The sequence below is a fragment of the Orycteropus afer genome, unplaced genomic scaffold, assembly GCF_000298275.1.
Source record: "Orycteropus afer afer isolate SDZICR_OR568_19922 unplaced genomic scaffold, OryAfe1.0 scaffold00375, whole genome shotgun sequence".
Taxonomy (NCBI): Eukaryota; Metazoa; Chordata; class Mammalia; order Tubulidentata; family Orycteropodidae; genus Orycteropus; species Orycteropus afer.
The window spans coordinates 1,909,521-1,925,398 of record NW_006921962.1 but is presented as its reverse complement, the minus strand read 5'-3'; the positions used below and the strand labels follow the sequence as shown (position 1 = coordinate 1,925,398).

At 34.8% G+C, this 15,878-nt stretch overlaps 1 protein-coding gene across 1 annotated transcript in view; it reads left to right on the top strand.

Annotated features, from left to right (window-relative positions):
• The window catches only part of PTPRQ (protein tyrosine phosphatase receptor type Q), a 332,616-nt gene that overhangs the window by 305,837 nt on the left and 10,901 nt on the right, over positions 1-15,878 (top strand). Inside the window, exons 37-39 of the mRNA XM_007953173.1 lie at positions 5,782-5,916; positions 6,105-6,230; positions 7,252-7,400. Coding sequence (XP_007951364.1) covers positions 5,782-5,916; positions 6,105-6,230; positions 7,252-7,400 — 410 coding nt within the window. The remainder of the gene's footprint in view (positions 1-5,781; positions 5,917-6,104; positions 6,231-7,251; positions 7,401-15,878) is intronic.

The window sequence follows — 15,878 nt, the reverse complement described above, 5'->3', positions numbered from 1 at the left end:
AAATCTTACAACTAAATAATAGGTAATAACATGAATAATTATTACTGAGCTGCATGGCAAGCAGACCCAGATGAGGTGTATTTTACATTAAAGCAGGTTTCAGTACTAAGATGGGAGATACTGTTTCGCTCTTAGTTTTTAAGGAATTCTTTGCTGGAGATTCCAACTACAAATGGAAATAGATAAAGCCTTTATGTCATAGTGCCTGTTATTTTTCTACCTCCAATTGCAGGCAGTTTTCACCTCACTGAGAAGTTCTGATCCCTCAATGCCTTCACACTCCCAGTTTTGTCCCATGTCCTATCTACCTGAACAACATTTGTCCTAGGAACAGAAGACAAAGATAATCTGCAAATGGATTCTGGATTCCCATTTTTTTGGAAGCTAAGGGAAAAGTGAGGAAATGTACTAAAGGAGGCAGGAAGGAAAGCAAATTAACACACATTTAGATGGAAGAGTGAAAAGGAGAAGTCAAGGGAATTGAAAAGGGAAGACCAGCAGCTGCTCTGGGGGGTGTTTTAAGAATGAGAAAGCCCCAGGACCAATGTCTGAAACTGGATAAATACACCAATACATGTATTCATCTGCCCTTGGCCACTCTTGGGACTCAGGGTAAGTCTGGAAGAATTTTGCTTAGAGGATGAACTGAAGAAGAGAGGTAGGGAAGGGAAGAGATACTACATCCAAGTAAAAGCTTACCAACAGCAAAATTAGTTCAGAAATGTTAAGAGAGCCAAGAGTTTTATTTTCAGGACAAGAAGAGGGCTCCAAACCCTCAAAATTAACTCTTCTGACAATCTGAGATAACTGAAATTATATTAACTTGAGGACAGCTTTCAGCATAATTAAAGACTAACATGCAAATGAGTTATAGTAACAACAGTAATAATTATATTTGCTCCCATTTTGATAGATGATTATAGTGTCAAAGGCTTTGAGTCCCTGAAAATGTGAGATGCAAATGACTAGGATAAATATTTTATAAACCAATCAATTAAAATTAATTATCCTCTACTCTATACTTCGTATATGTAGCACTGTCTTTGTTATATTCTAACTGCTTATTTAGAGAGAGTGAGTGTTATATTCTAGCTGCTTTTTAGAGAGAGTGAGAAAGAGTGTGAAGTTTTGGAGACTATATGAGGATAAGTGCATATGTCTCCTCTTATCTAAGTACCTTAAGAATGGCAATTTGGTTTTCATGATCTTAATATCAGTAATTCAATATGATTGAGGACCCACTAAACACACACATATAATAGCATACCATATGATCAACTGTGAACACCATTCAGAAGGATATTAGGCAGTGTTAACATTTACAATGGCATTGTAATCTTGTAGGAGTTAATTATATATATATATATATATATATATATATATATATATCCCCCACACACACACATACATACATACATATATATTTAGGTATATATGTAGGGTCTCTATAAGTTGAAATAAACTTGACAGCACCTAACAACAACATATATGGATATATATATCATCATCAATACCTAGCACATTTTATTTAGTATAATAAAGCAATTGACCATGTTTACTGAATGAAAACAAGCTACAAATTTCACATATTTTTCCCCTAGAGCTAAGCTAAGCCTAGTTTCATATATACATTTTCATTAAAAAAAAAAACCCTCAATGCCATGGAGTTGATTCTGATTAATAACAACCGCCCCCCCTTTGGACTTCCAAGGTGGTAAATCTTTACAGAAGTAGTTTGTCCCATCTTTCTTCCACGGAGTGGCTGGTGAGTTTGAACCACTGACCTTCTAGTTAGCAGCCAAATGCCTTAGGCACTGTGCCACCAGAGCTCCTTTTACATTTACATGTTGTTGTTGTTGTTGTTATTTGCCATCGAGTCGGCCCCGACTCATAGCGACCCCTCCTTGGGTTTCCAAGGCAGTATCACTAAGGAAGTAGGATTGCCCAACCTTCCTTCCGAGGAGTGGCTGGGGGGTTTGAACCGCCAGCCTTCTGGTTAGCAGTCAAGTGCCTTAGGCACCATGCTACCAGAGCTCCTCAAAAATTTTAAGGCAATTTCACATTCACTGTTCCACAAATAGTCCTCTCTGAAATGTGCAAGAAATAATTATTGTCTCTGATTTATAATTAGGAAAATGGGAATTAGCTAATTTAAGTGGTCTTCTCAAAGATGCACACTATTATAATGGGACAAACAAAAAACAGTTTTAGTCTTTAGTCTTGTATATAGTTTTTTATTACCCACACTTAATGCTTTTTTAAAGAACATTTCAAGATCTATCATGAAATATAATGCTGTTTGTGACAGAATAATATCCATATACCTACAAGGAGAACCATTTAATGGGAGTTCTGGTGGCATAGTACCTAGAGTATTTGACTGGTGACCAGAAGGCTGGCAGTTCAAACCCACCAGCCACTCCTTGGAAGGAAGACTGGGTAATCTACTTCCATAGAGATACCACCTCGGAAATCCAAAGAGGGGTTGCTATGAGTCGGAATCAATTCTACGGCAGTGATTTTTTTTGTTTTTTATGTCTCCAGGTTGAACTCATACTCAATTGGCTTTATGACATTCTCATGTGCATATATAGTAGAGATTTCTGTTTTTACCCCTACAAATATGCTCATCCTGAAGTTTTCTCCATTTTCCTTAAAGTCAATATTGATTCTTCTGTTTCTTCTATACTCATTAATCCAACCCATCAGCAAATTCTGTTGGCACTGTCTTAAAAATATATTTAGATAAAATCACTTCTCACCATTTGCACTGATACTAACCAAGCTACCCATATCCCTTGGCTAGATTATTATAATAACCTCCTAAGTACTCTCCTTTCTTTTACCTTTATACCCTTATAGGCTGGTCTTTTTACGTAGGCAGAGTGAACCATACATTCCCAATGTTCAAAACCTTTCGATGACATTCTATATCATTCAGAGTAAAAGCCAAAGTCTTATAATTATCTATTAGGACCTAAGGTATGTGACCCTCCCTCCTCTGTTCTTGGGAGCTCTAGTGGCGTAGTGCCTAAGGCATTTGACTGCTAACCAGAAGCATGGCAGTTCAAACCCACCAGCCACTTCTCAGAAAGAAGATTGGGCAATCTACTTCTGTAGTGATCCCAAGGAGGGGTTGCTTTGAGTCAGATCTGACTCGGTGGCAGTGGGTTTGATTTTGGTTTTGGGCCTCTGTTCTCCCTGGTTTTATTTTCTATTGTTCTACATTTTCACTTATTCCTTTCCAGCCATTCTGGTTTCCTTGCTATTCTTAGAACATTCCATACATACCACTCCATTAAGACTGTTGCACTAGATTTTTTTTTCTACCTGGAACACTCCTCTCCCAAACCCTGCAGGTCTCACTCCTTTCCTCCTTCAAAGTCTTTCCTCTGATGTCATCAATGAAACATTGACAAAAACCTTATTTTCCGAAAACTTTTCTCGTACTCTATTTAATAAACAAATTATGCACAATATGATAGCACTTATATTCTGTATAATTTGCTTATTTAATAAACAAAAAACAAACTCACTGCCGTCAAGTGGGTTCTGACTCGTAGCGACCCCTCCTTGTGTTTCCGAGGCAGTGTCTTTATGGATGTAGATTGCCCCATCTTCTTTCTGAGGAGTGGTTGGTGAGTTTGAACCACCAGCCTTCTGGCTAGCAGTCAAATGCCTTTGGCCACCTATGCCACCAGAGTTCCTGCTTAATTAATAGAATTACTAAATATACTTAATGGAAGTAATGTCTATTTTCCCTAAATAGAATGTAAGAAATATGAAGTTAAGAATATTAGTGTCTGATTATTGATGCATCAGGTCCTAGAAAACTTCCTGGTAGTCATAAATACTGACTGAACAAAGGAATGTGAATATTTCAAAAGCTGGTAAAGAAATTAATCTAAATATTAATGATTTTTCTCTGAAAAGAAGGATTATGGGTGACTTCTATTTTCTATTATATACTTTTCCAAATAGTAAACATTGAATATTACTTTTTTAACCTAAAAAAAATGCTTTGCGTTGTCAAATAATTTCATATTTAGATAGGTCTTTCAACTGAGACTGTTGTTGTTGTTTGCCGTTGAGTTGGCCCTGACTCATAGCAACCCCTCCTTGGGTTTCCAAGGCAGTATCACTACGGAAGTAGGATTGCCCAACCTTCCTTCCAAGGAGTGGCTGGTGGGTTTGAACTACCAGCCTTCTGGTTAGCAGTCAAGTGCCTTAGGCATTATGCTAGAGCATATAGTATATTTAAGAAATTCAAGTTCTTATCACTGTCTAGCAGTGGGATTTGGGAAAATTACCTCAAGTGCCTCAATGTTCTTTACTGTAAAATAAACAGGCTTCATTAGATTTTACGGTCCTCTGATACTTAAACCATATATTATTCTTGTACATTACTATATTCTCTGGCTACTCACAGAATTCAATTTTATAACATTTCTTTTTTCTTCTACTTCCCATGTCTTAACATATCTTTTTCTTTAAAATAGATATAATTCCTTTGTCTAAGACAATCCACAGAAACTTGTCTCAATAGTATAAACTCAACTAACGTGCTTACAATTCAGTTGAATGAACCAAGTTTTAGATGGATTTGATGATACACACAAGGATTGTCATAACAAAGTTAAGACATAATAGAGTTAATAGTCATTGTACTCAGGTCCTATGAGTATATTAGCAAATGAATGTTCATATTACCTTCATGTTACCCTTGGTTATAATTCTGCAAAGTAAGTACTAATGGGGTAGTTTAAGTGGCTAAATAATTTCTTAGAGGAAGAGTATAAAACTATCTGCATAACCCATAAAAATGACAATGATATAGTAGAATAATTAATAATTAAGAGAGCTGGGTGTGAATTTAGACTGTTTTACCAACTATCAGACTTAAGGCAAGTCACTCTAAGCTTTAAAATCTTCATCTCCAAAATAAAGATAGTAGTAGTACTAATTCACAAGTTTTTATGAGAAATAAATTAATTGAAATACTAAATATAATATTCTTAGTATATTATCTGCCACAAGATGAGGACTTGATTAAGGTTAATGATTATGTTGCCCTTAATATTTTATTTAGGAGTTAGAAACAAATGTTTAAAAAATTAGTTGTATAATATATCCAATTGTTGTTTGTTGTTAGGTGCCATCAGGTTGGCTCCTACCCATAGTTACTGTATGTACAACAGAACAAAAGACTGCCCAGTCATATACCATCCTCAAAATCCTTGCAATACTTGAGTGCATCATTGCAGCCACTGTGTCAATCCATCTTGTTGAGGGTCTTCCCCTTTTTTGATGACCCTCTACTTTACCAAGCAAATATATCCAATTATGAAGTTATAATTAGACATTTTGGAAATTTTGTGTATCTAAGATCATTTAGCATTAAAAATATACATTATTTTAAAACCTTAGCCCATTTTACAGCTAGTGTACTTTTCATGTATTGATTGAAAGCTGAAACTATTCCATACCTATCTAAATATTGAAGGAGCTCTGGTGGCCTAATACCTAAGGCATTTGACTACTAAGCAGAAGGTTGGTGGTTCAAACCCACCAGCCACTCTGTGAAAGGAAGACTGGGCAATCTATTTCTGTAAAGATTTACTGCCTCAGAAACCCAAAGAGGGTTGCTATGAGTTGGAATCAACTCGATGGCAGTGAATTTGGTTTGTTTATATCTATATGCATATAAACATACTATATTTTATAATATAATATAATTGTATGTAAATATTGATGCAGTATATTTTTGTTATATTCTGCTAGGGCTACTTATGTCCAAATGAATTTATTGCTACTCAAGGTCCATTACCAGGAACAGTTGGAGATTTTTGGAGAATGGTGTGGGAAACCAGAGCAAAAACACTGGTAATGCTAACACAGTGTTTTGAAAAAGGGCGGGTAAGTTACTTGAAAATCCTTTCACAAAATGTTATTTTACAATTGTGTTAACATATATGTGAATATTCCTTCTACTACTATGAGTCATCAATGACTTGGACATCTATAAAGAAGTTTTAAAATAGTAGCAATAACGGAATATCATCAATATATCAATGACTCTTTTGACTGGTAATCTCTTAATGCAGATCAGATGCCACCAGTATTGGCCAGAGGACAACAAACCAGTAACTGTCTTTGGAGATATAGTGATTACAAAGCTAATGGAGGACGTTCAAATAGATTGGACCATCAGAGATCTGAAAATTGAAAGGGTAAATTAAAAAGGAAACATAATAGAAAATAGGATCAAGCTAAGTGTCTAAAGTGAAATTGGTTTTAGAATTCTACCTTGCAAAAATATCTATACATTCAATAATGCATTTCTATTTTTTTTTCAAAGTGGAAGTTTTAAATTCTTATCTGATCCAGTTCTTCTGTGTCCCTTTTTTAAAAATCCTAAATCACATGGTTAAAGTTAATATTAACCAATTAAGAGAAGAAAGGGGTTTCTGCTAGCTCATTAGATTTGTTTTATTGATGAAGAAACTGTAATATTTGAGTTAAGGCAAGAATTTTTCAAATCACTGCTTTCTATCTGGGTCTTAATAACTTAATTTTCTAGATAATTCAGAACTAATGGAGAAGAGAGAGTGCACGATCCCACTTTATTGGTTTACCTAAATGTCTGTATACACCAAACCAAAACAAAACAAAACCTACTGCCATCGAGTCAATTCCAAATCATAACAATCCCCTTTGGGTTTCCAAGGCTATAAATCTTTACAGAAGTAGATTGCCTCATCTTCCTCCAGTGGAGCAGCTGGCGGGTTTGAACCACTGACCTTCTGGTTAGCAGCCAAATGTCTTAACCACCATGCCACCAGAACAGGAAATAATATAAAGATCTTTATACTTTCTGACATCTCAGACACTCAGTATCTGTGGTTTGAATTATTAGTGAATGTGTTTGTTTAAGTTTTGGTTCAAAATTGTTTCCAGATCTACTATTCTGAGTGTCTCATAAATTACACGACATTTTGAATGTTAATACTCTATGTTAACATCTGTTTGCAAGTGTTTTTATGCTTCCATTTACATTGAAAGGGAATTGTCTTTATATAAATAATATAAGAGTTCTCTCAAAGGAGACATTAAAAACACAGTTTCTTCAGTTTGGTAAATAGTCATTTTTTGAAAGTCCACCTTCAAAAGCTGTGGTACCATCTGTCTTTGACTTTTTTTGTGATAGTTACACAATTTTATCATGTTTCTTTCATCTGTCATTTTGTCTAGCATGGAGATTGCATGACCGTTCGACAGTGTAATTTTACTGCTTGGCCTGAGCATGGCGTTCCTGAAAACAGTACCCCTCTAATTCACTTTGTGAAGTTGGTTCGAGCAAGCAGAGCACATGACACCACACCTATGATTGTTCACTGCAGGTAAGAAAAGAAAGATTTTCAGAGCCTTCTATTAAACACTAAAAACGGTCTTTAACTCCAATGCAATCTTTTTATTATCAGGACGGCATTGATTATTTTTTTGCAGACTGTCAATATAGAGTCATTCCAGCTTGCAGTTTACATACATTTTGCTAGTTGTGATAAATCAAGATATAGCTTTATAAACTATAAAGGGAAGAAATGAGTGCTGAACACCTCTAAAAGCAAGAGAAATACACGCACTGGTCCAGGAATTTTTCTGTATTCTTGACTGGGTTATGCTTCTCAAACATCTTTTAAGCATTTAAAAATTATAGTGCATCATGGATGTGTGTATGTAGAATGTTAATGAATTTTATGAAAAAAACATACACTCATTCGTTATTTCAGTTGATATTTGATTATTATCATAATTTAAATTTTTTTTGTAAAAGCAGATTTCAAGATTTCTGGGTTAAGACAATAAATCAGAAAAAATAAAGATCAATTTGTGACCAACTAAATATGATTCCATATTTTTACAAACCTTTAGCTACTTAAATGTCTATATTTGAGTTATGTTTAAAATGTGGTTAATAGAATACAACCATGACTGTAAATTGAGGGTTTTTTTCCTTCATTATCATTGATATTTAATAGTTTCAAACATAAAAGTCAGATTTTTTTAGCAGTCTGAAATTTTCTAGACACATTGTTATGGTTTATTTTTTTCTCATCTGAAATATCTAAATCAATTTCAACTCGAGTCTCTTCCTTAATTTAGAATTTAAAAATAATATAGGAAGTAATGATTAACTTTTAATTTTTTTTCTAATAACAGAATACTATAGCTAATGTGTTAAATACATTAAAAATGTTTATTTGTTCGAAGTTTTAGTTTCACTTAAAGGAAAAAAAAAAAACCTCAATATGTAATTTAAAACAGTTATACATTTTCCAGTATTATTTTGGGGATTTCTCTTATAGAAGTAACACATAAATGATTGCTCATTATAAAATATCTGAAAAATGTTTATAATTACAAAACATGTAGACCAAAAATTAAAAGCCTCATTCTAACCCTGCCAATTCCATTTCCTTCCATATACATAAAAATTTAAATAGTGTACGTAGTAAAATACATAAACTATGTATTTTACAGGAGCACTGGTAGCATAGTGCCTAAGGCACTTGACTGCTAACCAGGAGGCTGGCGGTTCAAACCCACCAGCCACTCGGTGGAAGGAAGACTGGGCAATCTACTTCTGTAAAGATTTACCTCCTCAGAAACCCAAAGTGGGTCACTATGAGTTGGAATCAACTCGATGGCACTGAATTTGGTTTGTTTATATCTATATGCATATAAATGTATTTTATTTTAAAAATAACAAAATGTGATCATACTATACATATGATTATACAAGTTGATTTGTGTTATAGAAATGCAATCTAGAATGTTGTCCACATCAGCTGATATATGATGTTGAGATGTTTTTGTTGTTAGTTACTGTCAAGTGTTAGTTGGCCCCATGTGTGCACAGAACTGCATCACTGGATTTTCAACTCTGTGACCTCTCAGTAGATCTGCACACTATTCCATAATATGAATGCACTGTAGTTTAAATAAAAGTTTCTCTCTTAATAAGAATTGATTTATATATATATTTTAACTGCAGTGAATATACCTATAATTATCTTGAGTTTTTGTATGAGTATTTCTGTAGAATGAATTCCTAGAACCAGACATGGTTAATGATGGGTGATTTTAAATTTTGACAAATGCAAATAAATTGCTCTCAAAAATCACTGCACTATATTTTATATTTACATTAACAATGTATGATAATGCCCTATTTGATAACTGAAAGTTCTCATTTTCCTTTGTTTTTCTCTAGTTACTAATGAAATTAAGAATCTTTTCATCTGCTTATTGGAAATTTGTGTTTACTTTTTAAAATATGACTTGCATCTTGCATTTTGGTTTACAATAATCTTTAATAGAGAATACTAGTTCTCTATCTGTTGTAGTTTACATATATTTCCCCCCAGTCTGTGACCAGTTAATGCTGTGTTTTTAATATAGAAAATCCTTTAACTTAGTAAAATTAATCAATATTTTCATTTAATTCCTTCTGATTTTATGTCTAGCTTGCTCACCTAAAAATTATAAAAGTAGTCTATAAGACCTTCTTCTAATACATTTTTTATTTATTAAGTTTACATATTTTATTCATACAGAATTTACCTTTTACATATGATGTAAGGTAAGAATTTAACTTTATTTTTACATATAAAGTAAATTAATTAGTCCATCACGTTCTTCACTGAGTTGGAATACAAGTTTTATCATATATTGAATATCATTATTTTCCTTGGTATCTGTCTGTATTCCCTTTCTATTATATTTTATTTATGTATTTATTCATTCTTAAGTTAATATTATACAATCTTAAATACTGTTTTTATAGGCTATTATCTAATAATAAAAGTCTTTCACTATCTTCTTCATAATTTTTCGCAAGTTTTGAAAATTTACTCTTATAAAAAAGTTAGAATTAACTTACCATATTTATAAATGTCTCACTGCCACTTTGAATTCATATGTTAATTTAGAGAAAATTGACATTTAAAATGTTGATTGTTCCTATCCAGCAAACTATTAAAGTATTTCATTTAAGGGGACATTATTGCACTTCAGTGTACTTTTTTTATTATTGTGTAAATCTTGCACGTTTTGAAGGGAAGGAAATAAAAAGAGTTTAGTAAGGAGATCAGAATGAAGGTAAATATATATAAATATATACATATTTATATGCATATAATTTTGAATTGGGTGGAAGTTTACAGAGCAAATTCATTTTTCATACAACAGTTCATACATATTTTGTCTCATGACATTGATTGCAATCCTGACAATTCAACAGCCCTCCTCCCACTTCCTCCCTGTGGCCACCTTTTCCCTGTGTCCTTCTTTCCCATGTATTCCTGCCCTCTGAGCTATCTCGCTATACAAATAATACCCTTCTGATCTCCCACCGTTGATTATTTTAAAGAGTGTACCTACCTGGTGTAAATGCTCACCCTATACCTTTGTCTATTGTTTGGCTGGAAGCCATAAGAGTGAATTCCAAGCCCAAAGGGTGCCTAGGGGCTATAGTCTCCGGGGTTTTGCTAGTCTCTGTTAGACCAGTAAGCCTGGTCTTTTTTATAAGTTAGTGTTTTGTTCCACATTTTTCTCCCACTCTATCCAGGAACTCCTGCACTGATCCCTTTCTGAGTGGTTGATAGTGGTAACCGGGCACTATCTAGTTCTTCTGGTCTCAGGGTCATATAGGCTGAGGTTTGCATGGTCCACTAGTCCCTTGGACTGTTTCCATGCATCTTTGGTTCTCTTCATGCTTCTTTGCTCTGGATGAGGAGAGATCTTAGATGCATCTTAGATGTCAACTTGCAAGCTTCTAAGATCCCAGTCACTACTCACCAAAGTAGGATATAGAACAATGTTTTTGGGCAATATGTTATGTCAGTGGAGCTTGATGTCCCCCATGACTGTGGTTCTAAGCCCACAGGCCCAACAACTCACTCTCTCAAAGTGGTTGGCTGTGCGTAAGAAATTATAAATTATCCCCGTTAGCTTTATTATATATATATATAGACATTCTATGGCACATACGAATACATATGTAGAAATAGTGTCTTGCCAGACTTATATATGGTTCTCAGTATATTCCCTTTTACCTAAACATACCTGATCTTTCAGCCTGTCTACCTATAGATCCACCCATAGATTAATGTTTGTCATTACTGATAATGCTTTATTGTGTATGTAAAAGTGTTTATCACTATAGTGTGTAGTTTATCACTATAGTGTATAGTGTGCACCTCTCTGTGTCTTCCTTTTCCCTAGTATCTGTGCTGGTCACTTGCTTTTGGTGTATTGCCTTTCCCTTCATTCAAATCAATACATGTCTCTTACCTGTCAATCCTCCCTCCCCTCCCTTCTCATCCCTGGTAACCAATAAAGAAAGTTTCCTTCCATATGTGAACCTTTCCTTGACTTTATACAACAGTGGATTAATACAATATTTGTCATTCTGTGAATGACTTATTTCACTCAGCATACTGTCTTCCAAGTTTATCCACTTTTCAAGGTGTTTTGCAGATTCTACATTATTCTTTAATGTTGTATAGTATTCCATTGTGTGTATGGACCATAGTTTGGTTATCCATTCTTCTGTTGATGGGCACTTAGGTTCTTTCCATCTCTGCTATTGTGAATAATGCTGCAATGAACAAAGGTGTGCCTCTTTCTATTCATGTCCTGGCTTTCACTTCTTTAGGACATTTACCTAGTAGTGGGATTGCTAGATCAAATGGTATTTCTATTTCCAACTTTTTAAGGACTCCCCATATTGTTTTCCACAGTGGTTGTATCATTTTACAGTCCCACTAGCAGTGTATGAGAGTCCCAATCTTTCCACATCCTCACCAGCATTTGTTATTTTCCATTTTGTTGAACTTTACTATTAGTAGTGTGTGATATAGTATCTCATCATTGTTTAGATTTGCATCTCTCTAATGGCTAATGATCATGAACATATATTTTTTAATCAATAACTTTCCATATACCAGAGAAAAACATCCAGTGATCCTTTGGAGTCTAAAACCTTATAAATATTGAGGTGGAAAGATTATAGTTTCTCTGATCAGACAGACCCCGGTTTAAATTCCTATTCTACAGATTTTTACAAGTGAAACCACAAGTAAATTACATAACTGAGTCTTTGAGCTTAAGACATTGAATTTTTAAAAAGTGAAAATAGTACTCCATTACAAGATAATAATGAATGTAAATTATATGAGTGTTTTCTATAGACCAAAAAAAAAACCTCACTGCCATCGAGTGGATTTGACTTATAGTGACCCCTCCTTGGGTTTTTGAGAGGGTATCTCTACAAAATAGATTGTCCAGTCTTCCTCCCAAGAAGTGGCTGGTGGCTTTGAACCACCAGCCGTCTGGTTAGCAGTCAGATGCCTTAGGCACTATGCCACCACAGCTCCTTTCTATAGAGCACATAGTACATGCCAGATGTCATTTTAATTTTTATATAGATATTCTCACGTAATATAAAATGTACCAGGATAGGCACTTAAAAAATGATAATCCCTTTCCTTCAGCATTGTTTAAGATTTCTTTAATACACAGATGAGCTGGTTTATACTTTTATTTATAATGTCTGAGAGGAAAAATAAGTAATAAATGATTCAGATTAGGGATGAAGAGCCACTCTTGTACCAACATTTCTACATATTTTATGCCTGACACAAAAGCACATTGAGTTCTTTAAAGGAATGTATTTTAAGCCACATAACTTCGACTGGATACTCCTTTGTCTTTTACCATTACAACCTCTAACCAAAATACATATTCTCAATATTACAAGACCTGAAAATGGTGATACTGCTTTCATAGTCTCTTATGCATCGTGAAGTGAAGAATGCCTGAGATCACTTGACACCTGCTTGGCTTTTCTAACACTGCTTCAAGTCAAGGATTGGTTTTAAGCTGGCAACATTGCTGATTACAATTCTTAATGGACATTAACAGCCTTCAGCTTCTCCATGTCTTCTTACATATGTGCTTCCACAGGTATTGCAGATCATCAGAGAAAAGCACCTTACCTTCTTTTTCAAGCTTTAGTAAGAGTCTAGTCTCCTTTCTGGTTTAAAGGTATCTACAATAAAAAAGAACCACATGCTCATGGTAATGATCACCCTTAAATATCATTTATAAACTGTCCACTAAAATTTTATCTTCATCTCCCATTTTAACCTCAAGTCTGGACTTACATGTTTAACTATAATTCAATATCACAACCTGAATGACAAAAAACATTCTGGGGAAAAAAAAAAAGTGTGTTTAAACAGAAGACTTGGTGCTATTCCCTAATCATCTTTGACTCTCCTCCTCTTACATTCCACATGCAAAACATCAGCAGTACTCTGATCCTTGGCCACTTCTCACCACCCTTCTCTTTTTGCCCTTCTTTGAACAACTGAACATGTTTCCACCAGATCTGTTTTTCTGCTGCTTCCTCAGCTTTAGTGTTCTTCTCCCAAATATCCTAAGCTTATTCAGGTTTCTGCTCAAATATTACATTATCAGAGAAGCTTTCCCTGCTTTCCATATCCTACACTATTACTCCTATCTGCTTACTCTGATTTATCTTTCTTCATAGCACTTAATACTGCCTAGCACATCTATGCTTTTTTGTTGTTGTTGTTTATGTGTATATTGTCATTCTCAGTTCATCTAGAACATAAAACTGTGAGTGCAACAACTTTTTGTTGTTCACTGCTATAGCCAAGGTACCTAGAACAGTACTTGGAACTCAAACTGTATTGAATGATTCAAAGACTGATTACTCTGTGCATACAGGTATATGTATTATCATAGTCTGTCATATGTTGTTGTAATACTCACTATGTATTAGATCAAAATTGCTAATATCCAACAGTTTCAGACCTTCAAAAATGGCAGTACCATGTGGTTCAAAGTAATATTTATGAGACTACATAATCTTCCAATTGTTTTTTCTTTTTTCAAATATAATTCCTATGGTAACTATTGAATGGCCCCTTTCTAATAGGAGTTTCTGCATCTTTCTCATGGCGATTATCCAGTAACAGTTTCTATGGTCACATGCCTATCTTTGGTTATTTCTTTAAAAATAAACTAGCTTATCAATTTCTTACCTATAGGAAATCATGTTCTAGGGAGAATAGGTGAAAAGAATACAGGAGAGACTACTTTTCAGTATGCTGCAGAAGGAGTACTATGCTCTTGTTGCTGGGTGCTCTCAAGTCAGCTCTGACTCACAGCTACCTTGTGGACAACAGAAGAATATACTACCTGGTCCTGCACCAGCCTCACAGTCCTTGCTAGGCTTAAGCCCATTGTTACAGCAACCGTCAATCCATCTCATTGAGGGTCTTCCCCTTTTTCACTGACCTTCTATTTTACCAAGCATGACTTCCTTCTCCAGGGAATGGTACCTTCTGACAACATGACCAAAGTAGGTGAGATGAAGTCTGCCCATTCCTACTTTTAAGGAGCATTCTGGCTGTACCTTTTCCAAGACAGATTAGTTCATTCTTCTTGTAGTCCACGGTATTTTCAATACTCTTCACAAACACCACAATTCAAAGGCATCAATTCTTCTTCAGTCTTCCTAATTCACTGTCCAGTTTTCATATTCATATGAAATGATTGAAAATATCATGGCTTGGGTTAGGCATACCTCAGTCTTCAAAGTGAAATCTTCACTTCTTAACACCTTAAAGAGGTCTTTTGTAGCAGATTTGCTCAGTGCAATAGGTCATTTGATTTCTTGACTGCTGCTTCCATGGGGGTTGGTTGTGAATCCAAGTGAAACGAAATCCCTGACTTCAATCTTTTCCTCATTTATCCTGATGTTGCTTATTGATCCAGTTGTGAAGATTTTTTGTTTTCTTTATATTGGAGTATAATCCATACTGAAGACTGTATGTAGTCTTTGATCTTCATCAGTAAGTTCTTCAAGTCCTCTTCACTTTCAGCAAACAAGGTTGTATCATATGCATATCACAGGTTGTTGATGTGTCTTCCTCCAATCCCAATGCTGTGTTCTCCATAAAGTCCAGATTCTTTAATTACTTGCTCATCAAGGAGATTGAATTAGTATGGTGAAAGATAGAACACTGATGCACACCTTCCTTGATTTTAAGCCATTCAGAATTGCCTTGTTCTGTTTGAACAATGGTCTACATACAGGTTCCTCATGAGTATAAATAAGTGTTCTGGAATTCCCATTTTTGTTGCAATGTTATCCATAATTTTTTATGATCTACACAGTCAAATGCCTTTGTAGAGTCAATAAAACACAGGTAAACATATTTGTGGTATTCTTTGCTCTCACCCAACATCCATCCAGCATCAGCAATGATATCCCTCATTCCACATCCTCTTCTGAATCCATCTTGAATTTCTGGCAGTTTCCTATCAATTTTCTGCAACTATTTTTGAATTTTATTCAGCAAAATTTTATTGTTCTTGCCAGTGATATTAGTGATATTGTTTGATAATGTCTGCATTCTATTGGATTGCCTTTCTTTGGAATTGGCACAAATATGGATCTATTTCATTCAGTTGCCCAGGTAGCTGTGTTCTGGTTTACTTGGCATTAGCAAGTAAGTGCCTTCAGCTATGCACCATTTTTTGAAACATTTCAGTGGGTATTCAATCAATTCCTGGAGTCTTGTTTTGCACAAATTCCTTCTGTGAAGCTTGGACTTCTTCCTTTACTAACATTGGTTTTTGATCATAAGCTACATCCTGAAATGCTTAAATGTCAACCAGTTCTTTTTAATACAGTAACTCTGTGTATTCCTTCCATCTTCTATTAATGCTTCTTGAATCCTTCAACATTTTGCCATTGTTGTTGTTGTTAGGTGCCATTG